At 41.5% G+C, this 14,071-nt stretch overlaps 1 protein-coding gene across 2 annotated transcripts in view; it reads left to right on the plus strand.

Moving 5' to 3' along the window:
- The window catches only part of sema6bb (sema domain, transmembrane domain (TM), and cytoplasmic domain, (semaphorin) 6Bb), a 129,283-nt gene that overhangs the window by 93,889 nt on the left and 21,323 nt on the right, over positions 1 to 14,071 (plus strand). For both annotated transcript variants that reach the window (XM_037115792.1, XM_037115791.1), the window contains 5 exons: positions 180 to 329; positions 2,059 to 2,238; positions 4,756 to 4,896; positions 8,712 to 8,789; positions 12,956 to 13,014. In XM_037115792.1, the coding sequence (XP_036971687.1) occupies positions 180 to 329; positions 2,059 to 2,238; positions 4,756 to 4,896; positions 8,712 to 8,789; positions 12,956 to 13,014 (608 nt within the window). The remainder of the gene's footprint in view (positions 1 to 179; positions 330 to 2,058; positions 2,239 to 4,755; positions 4,897 to 8,711; positions 8,790 to 12,955; positions 13,015 to 14,071) is intronic.

A 14,071-nucleotide genomic window follows, 5' to 3' on the forward strand; every position in this document is an offset into this window, starting at 1 on the left:
AATCAAATCAATCTCTTGTTGATAAAAGGGGCTAGTGTCTGAATGCGAGACACTCAGACAGTCTAGACGGCTTAATTGTATAACTATTTTTTGCCGAGGCTTGAAGTAGTCAGAAAATAAGGATGCCACTTTGTCTCTGTGCCATCTGCTGAACATGTGCTCAAACTCGCTCTCTCCAGACCCGGCGGCTGTGCTGTTCAGGGCTCCAAGTTTAATTCGTCAAACGCCTTCCCCGACGAGATGCTCAACTTCGTCAAGACCCATCCTCTGATGGACGAAGCCGTCCCATCACTCGGACAAAGGCCATGGATAGTGAGGACCATGGTCAGGTAAGACTGGATGCTGTCTCTTACTGATTATGTTTATAGACTACTAGCACAGTTTGAAAGGTTCATCATTTATTTATCATCAACATAATGAGGAGACGTTTTTAATCACATCTGACAAGTCCCAAAATGTTCATGAAGAAAACAAAACAATATCATTCCTTTGTTTTCAATAAAACACTCACTAATAGCAACTACATCATAATAAAGTTTTTAATAATCCCAAATCCCAATATGACCTCATGTAAAACACCCGGTTGTGTTGACTTTGGCACAACACCGGAGCACTCTCCATCTTGTTTTACCCTGTATTTTATCACTCTTCCTCTTCACCTTCTTCTCCTCCTCCATCAGAGTGGTTGTTTTTATTCTGCAGTGTAGAGTTTCAACCGTTGTTACAGTTGTTCCACTGTTAATCTTCGGGCTGACCAACTTTGACCAAACTTAGTCGTCGGCTCAACTTAACCATACCTGGGACTCAGAATGCAAACATTTGTCTGCAGTGTCAAACTTTGGTGCTTTGTATGTCAACCATCTACCACCTCCAAATGACTACTGTTTGGTCCTAAAACAAATTATTAGTAAACATAATTTCTATCCCAAAGAAGAAGGGACTCTGTACACTACACAAGTCTTGTAATATGCTAATTGTGTGGTTTTTTTTAGAAACTTAATTAGATGAGTTTACTGAACATTCACTGAACTCATCATTTTAAGTCACAAGACAGAAGAACTCAGAAGAACTCATCCACTTGATCAGTTCTGAAAGAGTCTGAAAACTAGAGGCTTCCTTAATGAAAGTCACAACTTTAGATTTACCAAATGATCAAACGTTAGCAGATGAATTCCTGTGTGATGGTTTAGAGTGTAGGACAGTGGTTTTCAATCTTGGATCCGTGGACCAACAGGGGTCCCTGAGTAGGTTAATCTTCAAACCTGAAATAAATGATAACAAGAGAGAGAAGATTCTTTAAGTCAAAATTCTTTCAAAGTGAGAGTCTGTGGTTTAATATACATGTTCCTTGACATGAAACACTTTGTGAATCCCTAGTGTAGGAGACAGGGTGCTGAACATACACAGATCTTTGTATGTCAACACACACACACACACACACACACACACATAGAGAAAGAGAGATTGTCGGTCTGTGGATTCCTTCTGTAAAAGTTATCCTGGCTTTGTGTTGCAGTAGCAGGCGAGCAGCTGTAGCACATTGCGGTCAGGTCTCACATTAATGCACGCGTGGCTCTCTCTCTCCACTATCTTCCTTATGGAGTCCCACTGCCAACTAGCCACCAAGGGATTATGGGGACTGGATGTATGTGGAATATTAAACTCCTGGCACAACATGGCTCCTATTCACATCTATTTACTCAGACACACAGGACTGTGTGTAGTTCAGCAGCACTTTGCTATTGTTCCAAGACGAGCCCATTTGCTTGACTGATATTATTAATGACTCAACGTCTGGCGTAATTAGTTTATTATGCAAATTTGATGAGCGGTTTGTACTCGGTGGGATTCATTTCATTTGGAAGTGGCTCAAGAGAAAATGGCATGTTGTGATTTAAATTCACAGGAGTCTGTATTTTACACCTAAACCAATCAGATGTAATGCACTTAAATCATAAACCTTTTCCAGGCACTACTTCACAATGCTTTTAGCTGTCATTGGAGAGAAAAGTCCCGAATGAGCCTTAATGCAGTGCTCTGATCTGTCCTGCTGCTCAGGTACCAGCTGAATAAGATTGTGGTGGACACAGAAGCCGGGCCTCACCGGAACCGGACCGTCCTGTTCCTCGGGTCGAGCAGGGGGACCATCCTCAAGTTCCTCATCATGCCCAACCAGGACAACACCGTCACCAACAGCAACATCTTCCTGGAGGAACTGGAGGGGTTCAACCCTGACAAGTAAGAAAAGCCCAAAGAGAAAGGAAATGGATGCATAATGTGAACGGTTAAAAAGATAGCTGAACATCTTTTGAATCTATTGCTGAGGGTTAGATGAAAAGATTGACACCACTCATGTCTGTTGGTTGAATATGAAGCTTCAGCCTTGGCTTGAAACCACTCGCCTGCATCTCTCTGAAGGTGACAATCTACCATCACTTCAACTGCTAAATAATGAACACACTATACAGTATATAGTCTGTTTTGCTGAGAGTTACATGCAAAGACTAAACATGAACATATTATATCAATCTATATTTAAACACCAAAAGAACAGGGGGAAATAGGAAACCAGAAAACGAACATACCAAATAAAATTACCCAAAGGCAAGTCTGAACAAATGGGTCTTGAGCAGCTTTTAAAAGGTGTCCAAAGTGACCACAGGTCAAAGTCAAATGGGAGAGAGTTCAATAGCTCACTAAAAACAGCAAGAGAGGTGAAGAAATGGTTAAATGACATCTGCGGTTGATGTGTACACAGCGAGGCGAGCTGGTGGTGAGAAACGCCGAGAAAAAGAATCGCAAAAAAGGAAAAAAAAAAAGAAGCATGACATGTCCTCGAGACATGACGTGTCCTGAATTATGCAGAAAACTCACCTATTCTGCCAGAGATACACATAATTGTGCAGCCGCCGCTGAGATGGTGCAACCCCATGCCGAGAATACAAATAGGGCAAACAGAGAAGAATAGGATTAGAGGCTAATAGTCGTTATCGGGAAATCTGAACATCTTTTAATAATGGGGTTGAGACATACGGTAGAACAGAATTAGTTCCAAAACATCCGAAAAATAATGAAGTGACGATAAAATCGCGCTGTGCTTAATCTTGACAAAAATGACATACAGTCAGGGAAAAATGACCCCTTATCTTCAGTATGAGGCTAAATTATATTTATATGTGGATCTTGACAAAGGACTGAAGTGGATCGAGCTTCTTGTTCCCTTTCTAATTAGCATTTTGCATGAGGCAGGCGGCTCCGAGGTTTCACTGGATACCCATCACTACGTAATGAACACTGGGTACAATGCGTTTTCAATCTTAGTTTCTGCTTTTTGTTCTTTGTTGAGATGCAGCGTTCCACATGGTGGATGGCTGCAGGGCGGGGAGGGGGAGACAATTGTCACACAGATGCAGGCAGATTTGGCTGGTGATTATCTTTCACCGAGGCTAATTAGAGGCATTTTAAAAGGAAAGTACACGTTCCTAAACACAAGCTCCCTGACGTGGTAATTGCGCTCCCTGATATACGTCCCATTTTTTTTCTGCAATAAGAGGAAATGTCGGATAATTTCTTGAACCAACTGGCTGGAAATGAGCTTGGTTTACTTCTTATTTAGTAATGAACTTCCTCGCCTTCTGAACCCTTTCTAAAATATGCACATCGATTCATGTTTCAGCTTATTTGTTCTGCTTTGGACTTGACAAAATGAAGGATACTGATGGCAAGTGAAATGAGGGAGACTGTGTGATGAATGAGCCAATGTGGACTGGAGCCAGTGTGTGAGGGATAATTTGGTGTGCATGGTGGGCCCACCAGGAGGTCAGTGACAGTCAGGCTATCTCAGCAGGCACCTAGCTAATCAGGAGACAGAGCACAGCCACATCAGGGCCTTTTTTTGTTTTGTTTTGTTTCCATTAATGCTCCAGGCTAGGCCACCCCTAACTCGCCTTACACACACACACAAAGTGATGCTTTGTGCCTTGTAATAAACTCCAGGGTACACAGAAGGACAGTCAGCCTTTAAGGGGTTAGCGCAGATAGAAATCACCGGTTTGTGATTGGCTGCTTAACATAAAGAACTAGGAAATGACCTGTAAGAGTGCAGTGCTTTAAGAGCCTGTATCTTCTCCTGTTGTCTCCCCCCGTCTCATCCTGGTTCTCATTTTCTTTTCATGATTTTTCTCCCGCGTTTGTTATTTTTTTATGTACCCCCCTCCTCGTTCTCCCTGACTTCCATGATATTGGCTGTGAGGAATTGCTCACAACTTGGCCTTAGCAGAATGATAGATTCGTCTTAATGACTGTGGGCTCGCCGCAATGTTATTACCATAAACCATCCAGATATAACTGATGCATGAGTGCACATGTGCATAAAAAGGTATAAAGCCACGGCACGGAGGCGGGTTGGTGCCGGCTATCATAGCTCTAAGTGCCAATTAGGAGCGATTCAGCTGCCGGCTGCTGATTTTTGATGGTCGGCCGACCTCTCGAACCTCTACAATCAGCACGGTGCACATTTGGATTGACATGCTAACATCTGGCTACACGGATTGGCTTGTCTTCGCTTTCTCTTTTTATTATGGCTTTCATTGATTTTAACTGTTTATGTTTAGTTCTGTTTCACACTGGCAGTAAGGCGTGGAGTGAGGTCAGAGGTTTAATGTGTTGTTTCTGTCTTTTAATTTAAATTGCCTAATGCATTTTTCCTTTTATGTGTGCGTGTGTGCCTGCGTCTGTGTGTTACGTGTGGTGCAGGTGTGCTGAAGACTCTCCACAAGCCAGGCAGCTGTTGTCTCTGACTCTGGACCGGGCGAGCCACACTCTGCTCCTCGCCTTCCCCTCCTGTGTGGTCAGAGTGCCAGTGGCACGCTGCCAGCTCTACTCCCGGTGCATGAAGTAAGTCCCCCAGCAAATACAGTGCATACAGGAACATGAAAGGCCAGCGGGGCAGCATAACAAGAAGTTAGGTGACCATTCAAGAACCATCTGGCCTTCACAAGTGTCCTTGAGCCAGACACTGTGAAGCCCTGCCAGCTCCCGAGTTGCTGCACTGTAGCTGACCTGAATTTTACTCCAATAATAACTCTAGTACAGCTTAATAACGACTGTCACTGTGTCCTTGAGCAAAGTGATAATCTGGTAACTGCTGTTTACTCAAAAAGTGACTCAAAATGCAATAAAATGTGTCAGTAAATGGGAAGAAATTCTAATAAAAGCTGTTATAGTAGGACATTGGCATCAAGAATATGGCTATATTTTTGCCGTAGCCTGCAATTTCTACTCTATAATTTTAACAGATAATAAACATGGTAAGATTTACTGACAATATATTATCTTATATGTTGTACTTAGACTAAACTCTACATGACTTTGTTTGCAGCGACCCAACATTCCCCCCAACATCATACCTCTACTAGGGTTTTTACTTTTCTGACCGTATTTTACTTTTACTCCCTTCGTTTTAAAACAAATATCTGAACATTGTACTCCTTACATTTTAAAAATCAGGCTCATTGCATTCGTTTAAATGCATTTGAGGGGAATTATGCAGTGTTTCTCAAAAGACTGATTTCAACACGTATAAGACAAAACACAATAAAAGAACTAACAAGACGGAAACACACAGAGAGGGGCCTCCAATGGGGAAACAAGGCATGCTAATATTAGTGTCTCCTATCTGCAGAGACCCTGCAGCCGTCTGCCTAGATTTTCTTATTTTCTCAGTTTTTTACTGCAGTCCGGAGTAAAGAAGTTGAATCCGCACCTTTACTTTTACCAGATATTTTATATCATATCTTTTGATATATATATATTATATTTCGATATATTCCTTCATCAAGCAGTTAAAGTAGTATCAAAGCTCCAATGAATTCCTCATTTGGTTATTCTCGCAGCTCACCACTATGAATTTGTTTAACGTTATCTGTTTGTGCAGCAGGGCATTTATGAAAAAACAGCAAGTTCCCCGACTCCACTAATCCCACATAATTAAACATAAAAATGCATATATTCAGACTAATGATATTTCACCTGCATGCACTCACACAAGCACCAGAACACAAACTCGCCTCCCCTCCGCTGGTGCACTTACGCGGTCCTGTTGCCTGTGGCTGTGGCCCGTTAACGTCCATTGACACACTAATACGATCCGCTGCACACACACCAGCACATCAGGCGCACAGTTTGCTCACTGAACCAGGTGAGTCATACAAGCGTATAATCCAGAGCGCATTAAGGAACGCTCACATGCTTTCAGAGGTGTGTTTAGTGTGTGTGTGTGTGTGTGTGTGTGTGCACATTTATGTGTTTAGACGAGAGAGTAAATGTTCTGTGTGTTCAAGGTCTTGTCATCACGCTTCAGCAGCTTCAGGTCTGATCCCTCACCTCAGAAGAATGTCAGTCTACATGGTCGGCACTTCCGTCTTCAGATAAATCTTTAATAATTCAACGTTTCATAGTAAGAGGTCTGATTTCCGATGCATGCAGTCGCGGGCTGACCTTTTAACCTCATTTAACCCCACGCGCGGAGCAGTCATTAAAAAGTCATGTTGTGTAGTTAACGGCTGAGAGAGCCTCACAGCACATCATTAAAGGACCATATCTGGAGTTTTATGTATCACCGCTCAACAACAACAAATGAGGCTACTAGACATCCATTCCGCCAAACCGTTTCACAAAAGCATACCACAGGTTTTTCAGATTGATTCCCTACATTTCAGTCATTTCTTGAATTTATTTTAAGATTGGTAATCCTTCAGAATGAACGCCTCGTTGACATCAAGTTGTTTTGTGTAACAGTGTAGATGTGGTCTAGAGTGTTTCATTTCAAAACTTGCTTGATGCTGCGGTCTGAAATCTAATATTGAAGAGATGGATTGAAACGTGTCTAAACCGTGAAACTTCCTGTCTGAAAATCAAACCCCGGAGACAAACCTTCATGCAAGATGAACACTGAAATTGTAGTTGTGATTTTTGTCAGTTCTTGCATAAAAGGTTAGTCTGACGCTGCATTCATGTGCTCCTCTGACGGTCCAAGTTCATGTGCGTCATGTCATAATGTGGGAGTGACATGGACACGAAGGACACAACAGAATGACTGTTTAGTGGATCACATGGGTGAAAGTTTCATACCATCAACCTAATGTTTTCTTTTTTTCCAACTTTAGGGGCCATTCACATTAATTTGCCCAGTTGGAAAAAAAGTTTTTCCACTAATTCTGACACATGAACACACAGTGACCCGCCGGGTGTAGACTTTTGCCTGACTTTTGAAGCAGTTGCTACAGGAAACAGCAACCCGTTAGCTAGCAACCTATACACTGAAAATGGAGAGCTACCCTTACCTCCCCACGCAGTAAAAAGTTCCCCCACACTATTTTTTGGGGGCAGTCTCACTGCGTTGTGGGATAGAGGATATGTGTGGCTGTCTGAAACTATATGAAAGGGCGCTGTTGGACAAATAGTTCTCAAATCCAATCCTTTTAGAGCCAATGTCTCAATTTCCTAGAGCTGATTCATGAAAGATAAAAGTTAAATCCACTTATTAGCTTGTTCACAGAGTTTTTAACTGCATCTGCATCCTCTGAATACCATGAGATGCAGTTAGAGATTCTGGGAAAAAGCTCATTAGTTGACTTTCACGCTTAAATGGGATCTTTGCTGATTTTGCAGTCAGCTTTGTATCACTGCTAGGTTGGTAATATATGCAGACGAACAATTGTCGACTTCTCTCAATTTTGCCTGCGCTCAAAGTCACTCTTCTGTTGGCAGATGTACCCCCAAATGATACAAAACACTTCATCTGGACTATTTCAGGGCTGCTGTATTGACTCTAAAGATTCAAATTCAGCATTTTTGCATGTATGAACCCTAACCCTTGGATGGAGAGAGGGGCGTCTCACCAAACTCTGATCCAGCTGTCTGAAGTAGGCAGTGCTGATAAACTGTGAAACCAAGATTCTGTTACTATGCATTTTTCACCCAAAATATTTCCAGCATACTGTTTAGCTCTAATATGATATTGTTTGTTACCAGCCTTCACCCATCAGAGGAAGTGTTTATTGGTCTGGTTTTCTGCCCTTTTGAGCAAAATGAAAATACCACAGCCGCTTTTTCTCTGTTTTTTCTGGTCGTGTAGCACCAGTTTCAAAAATGTTTCTTCTGCATAGACAGTTCAGTTTTATCCAAGGATCATCTTTTCATACTGTGAAATACTTTTTTAATAGCTACAAAAGAACCAATTTAATACACTGACTGGTCCACCAATTCCACCTTGACTGTTATTGTAATTTACAGAAAAAATGGGTAGAAGACAAAATATTCACTTTGATGAAGAGCAAGCGAGTTTCAAACCTTAAGAAGTCGTAAAGTAAATGGGATGACAAGCTCTCTGGAATGTGAGTGAATTCATCTGAAAACCGCTGTAACACTTTGGTCGACATGATGAGGACTTGACAGTCTCAGATGTACAGAAATCATGAGTGTGAGATATGATGAGATGTATAGTTTCTAGTAGGACCCTATTATCAACTAAGCACGCTAAATAAATAAATCAAGTTATAAGTTGCCGCTTTGGGGTTCATGTGTGAAACTGACGGACTGCCACCCAGAAGGTGTAGTCCAGATCATGCAAATCAGTGTTGAACTTTTAAGCCACATGAGGGGAAGTTGAAAGGAAATAGGCCGCTGAATAAGTGAATGTGTCTCTGCAGGAACTGTATCGCCTCCAGGGATCCTTACTGTGGATGGACCAGAGGAAGCACCTGCTCTTTCCTCAGACCTGGGACCAGGTATGACGCTTTTCCATTCATATATACATCACCTCATGCGGTTTATAGTACCTGCCCTGCGTCATCACACCGACATGCTGTCTGTGTGGCTCTGTCTTTAAGGCTGTCTCAAGTTTTAACACCTATCCTGGTTCTCTCTCTTCGATCAAAGTGTTTGTTTTGATTTGGTTTGTTTTTTGTTTTTTTTTACTTGTTTTGGTTTCATTTGATTTGTTTCTACTTTTATCATTCCCGTCAAGGTTATTTTTCTGACAGCACACCTAGCGGAGCACCCATAGAGTCGCTCCATGTATTATTAATCTGCTCTGGAAGTCCTTGGTTCTATCTGAGACTATTTGAGCTTCTGAGTAACATCCGTGCCTGTCACACAGTCTGCTCTGTGTACACTTATTGATTCAAGATGTCTGCTGCTGCTTTTAAACAGCACCATGTTCTTTCACTTTGTGTGTTATCAATTGAGGGCCGTATAACGCTCTGCAGGTGCAAAGCCTTGTGCGTGTTTCTCTGTTGTGCAACCCTGTCTGCACTGTGCACCCAGACAGTGGCTCGTCTGGATCTGTTTGCGTGGATGTATGAGTATGTCTGTCTGTGTGACCTCTCTTCTCTTCCCCGCGACTGAAACGCAGCGGTCTGTCTTGACAGCTCACCTCCAGTCCTGGCTGCCTCCCTCCAGTGAAATCAAATCTCTCTTTAGTCAGGCTGCTTATTGAGTTAGGGCTTCAAAACACAGGTGTAGCGCCAGCAGAACAGACAACATGTTGTTTTAAATACCACCCCAGGCTGCCTGCTTATACTATTAAAGGCCTCTGTGTTGGTCCTGATTCGATTTACCAAGGGCGGTCAACTTGACAATCGATTTTGTATCGAGTTACTGCGGATTTCCTCTTTGTAGACTAATGCAACCTTTCTTTGCAAACTGACGCCAGAGGAGAGCTTTTATATAACATTACATGCTTATTTGGGCAGGTTCTGGGGGGAAAAAAATATATATATATTTTCTATGACAGCAGGTGCTGTGGTTGTTACCTGAAAGGAAAAATGGGGCGTGTTTGGTTTTATTGTTGAGCTTATGAGTGTTTCTGATTGTCCCACGTTTGTCTTGTTCACTGCTGTTATTGTCGGCTACTGCACAACAAAAGGAAAACACAATATCTGCACTTTCTTCAACTTCTGCCAGTGAGAATATAGAGACAAACCAAGTGTGTATCCATTACATTTAGCTAATGTTTCAGCAGTTTTAGCCCCATTAGCTCAATATTTTAACCATCTAATCAAATAGCTCAAAATTTAGCCAATACTTTAAGCTAACGATGTCAGCCAGCTGGTTAGATGTTTCAGCCACCTATCCTCTGGGTCTACTTTAAGCTAACAGCTTCGCCAACATGCCCATTACGATTTCAACCATCTCCCAGCCTAGTTTAAGATAACTATGTCAACCATTTGCCCATTAGCTAATTGTTCTCACAATTTACTGTGCAGGTTTCAACCATTTATCTGTTACTACTGGCTAATAATTACGACTATCTATCTTGTAGCTAACTGTTCACATTTTATGCATTTCTTTTTTCCAACCATTTCATCCATATTTTTTTAGCCAACTATTAGATAACTACTAGATATTCTACCATCTTTCTCATAGGCCTTGCAAACTGTTTCCACCATTTGTCCATTGCTGTTTATTGTTTCAGCTGTTTGTCGACTGCTCACAGCTGTTTGTTTTATCAATTTATCCGTTACTTTCTGCTTACCATTCAGACGTTTGACCCATTTATTCATCCAGTATTCCAGCTGTTTATCCATTACCTTTAGTTAATTATTTTTCACAATGAATCCTTTACTTTTAGCTAAATATTTTAACAGTTTATCCAATACTTTTAAACAGTTTCAACCATCTATCTCATTGCTAGCTGTTTCAGCCACTTTCTCATAGTCACACCCTTTTGACTGCACGAAAATAAAAGCACAGTATTCGCAATTAGCACCCCTGGTTGAGAATGATTAAACACTGTCTACAACAGCACCCAACGTGAATAACCATATGGTCTCTATTTCTTCTCATTTTACTTTGAAGTCTTTAAATATGGAGCCAGTGTACCTGTGAGAATGTGTTGAACACCGTAAAAAGGAACAACAAATCATGCATGCACATGCACACAGAGCCACAGGCAAAGCTAATGTATACAAAGTGAACGACCCACAGTCCACGAGAGCCAGCCAGCTGAACAAAAACCATTATTCTTTATTAAGATGACAGCTGCTGTAGGTTCACAGTGCACATGGAGTCATTTGTCACCGTGATTCCCAGGCTTAGAAGCACAAATGTTGGCGGCGCTCATGCCAGAGTTTTTAGCAAATTGCAGAATACTGACTCTTCGGTCACTTGTCCCATTGAGCTTTTTTCAGCATCCTCAAGTAGTTTCTGCCCTGGTTCTTCAAAGGTTGGCCAACTAGTCCAAAATGTGTCGTCAGCGGTTTTGACTTATTCATTAGCACAAAAGATGTGATGAAGGTCATATCAACCAGAAAGTGTTCATTGTAAATGTTAGCCAGTATTCAATACCTGCCTGATATCAGGAAGGCCTGTAGCTTTGAATTAGCTCCCATTTCTTTTACTCTCCCCTCGAAATATTACACAGGTTTGCATCATGTCTCTTAAGCACCTCTACTGCAAAGAGGTCACTGAAGTATACTATAACTTTTAGGCAGTTTAAATGTAGTTATTTCTAAAAATGTATTACATCAACCTTACATATCATGTATTAAAGACAACGGATTTCATTCTAGATATTTCATCTTATTGAAGGAATAGTTAAAATTGTAGAAAATACACTTATTTGCTGTCTTGCAAAGAGTTAAAAGAAAAAGTTCCAGGACATAATTTCTGCTTAAAATGTTTGATTTTTGCATATATAAGACAAACTGGAAATTACATTAGTGACACTTTAGAAGCTGGTAGTTGGATTTTTCTATAAGGAAAGACTCAGGCTACTTTTTTTGTCTTTATGCTAAACTAAGCTAAGCTAAACATATTTTGGCCACATCTAACTCAGCAAAATCACAAAATATTGAAACGTTGAACTATTTAAAACTTTAAAACACTTTTTAGTGTGAATGTAACCTTGCAAGCATGAATACCTTTTCTTTTGTAATGTGTTGCATTTGGTAATACTGACGCTATCAGTTGTTATCAAGTGTTGAGTTGTTGCGCTGGCATGTTAAACTTAAATCAGAGGTATTTTGAATGTGTTCTGTGTTCAAGCAAACCTACAAGCTTATTCATACACACACACACACACACACACACACACACACACACACATACACATACACACATAGCCTGTCCTTTTGCAACTCGATGCTGTTTTCCTTGATATGAGCCGTGATTAAGAGCAGTTGTGTTTTGTCTTTGTGAGCACCTGGTCTGTGTGCTGTTCTCATTTCCTCTCCGTTTCCTCACTTCATCATATGTGGTTGTCCTTTGAGTTTTCCAGTGCTCCCCTGTCACCTGAATGGGAAATGAGTTTTAAAGAGCAGGGACAGAGTTGTAGAAATAAGATATGTTCACATTTTTTGGGGGGGGTTTTGGTTTTTTTTTTTTTAAGTATATAAGTAAAGTTTGACGTGGTGACGAATGTGTACTTGACAAATTGCATTTGTGTTGGAGCAATGAAGCTGATCTGGAGATGTTACGATGTGTATTTGTTAAAGAGCCTCACCACCTGATGCTCCATAATGAAAAGTCTAACTCCTCAATACTTGAAATTGTTGTGTTTTGTTTTTTTTTTTTTTTTACCACAAGACTAGCGTGCTGACCTAGAAATATTTGCAATTCAGTGCATTAATTAGCTTAATTAATGACCCTACAGGCCCAAGTGGTTATCTCTACATTAAAATGGTGATTATTGCAGGATATTAGGCAGCTCAAGGGCCTCTTGAGATTTCTTGCTGTTTGTATTTCTTTTTTTATTCTCTGCTAACAAAAAACAATCCTACAATCGAAAGTGTTAAAGGAGCTTGTAGAGATATCCACTCCCTTGTACCTTGTCCTCTGCCGTAACATTGAGATAGTTTTCCTCTATCAGAGTGGATCTGTGCTGTGTGTCAGTGGCTGGGTAGCCGTGCCTCTGTGCCTTCTGATTAATGACTGTGTCTCTCCTCCTCTGCAGACTGCCGTTCGAGCAAGATGTTGAACAGGGAAACGTGGCCCACTTGGGTGACTGTGACGGTAAGAGAAGTGTGTGTGTGTGTGTGTGTGTGTGTGTGTGTGTGTGTGTGTGTGTGTGTGTGTGTGTGTCTCTTTGTGTGTGTTTGCCCACAAGTGTTGCAGCTAATAGCTCTCTTGTCTTTGTCCAGATCCTTATATAACTTGTGTACCTTCAGGGTAAACAACGGTACAGTAAAAGAGAGGCGGGAAGCCTGGTAGATTTTACAGAGGAAATCGACAAATAAACACAGAGACAAGTCCCAAATCACTTCGGTGTTCTGTAGTGTCTCACTTCTCCCAAGAGTAACCGCAGAGATCCGACACGTAGATGGTCTGCTAGTTTCATTTTGCCTCCTAGCCGGGGCGAGAAAATCCCTGTGTGTGTTTTAGCTTAACTTTATTCCTCTTGATGTTTACTCTGTCTTTACTTGTGTGCCGTCTTTGCTTTGGTTTGTTGGGTTTTTTGTTGCATACAGTATACATGGTGGTTAATAATATTCATCTCCGGCGTGAGTCCCCCTTGATGTTCACTCTTCTTTTCCCCCCTCTCTCCATATCATTATGAAAATAGAAGTGGTACGCAGCAAAGCGAAATCTCTATTCTAGATACACAGAGGTTTCGGGTACTCCCATGACACCCCCTCGCTTTGATCTGAGCGCTAATTCCAATGCGTGCAAATTAATCCTGTGCTTCTGAAAGTTCTCCAAGTTCATGTGCCGTGCTCCCTGAGAAAAGAACAGATAAATATTGCATAATCGGAGTCCACGTACAACTCTAATCCTGTTTCAGATGGGCGCCCTGTTTGATGCCGTGCTCTCACTTCAGGTCCTCGGACCGCCAAACCACAGGGGACGACCTCTGTAACTGATGGCTGATGCTCACTCGACGCATGCCGACGTTAAGCTAGTAATTTGTCTTCATCGAGCCCATGTGTAGCTTCTTATAGAACATGTGGGGGACTTTACTCAGGCAGTTGGACGTGCAGAGAGATCGCTGATCTTCCGACGGGGTTTTCTTTATTCGGAACAGACCGTGTTGTGCGTGTGTCCTGCTGTTGTCGATGAAATATCTGAGAAA

Source organism: Acanthopagrus latus, chromosome 11 (assembly GCF_904848185.1).
Source record: "Acanthopagrus latus isolate v.2019 chromosome 11, fAcaLat1.1, whole genome shotgun sequence".
Taxonomy (NCBI): Eukaryota; Metazoa; Chordata; class Actinopteri; order Spariformes; family Sparidae; genus Acanthopagrus; species Acanthopagrus latus.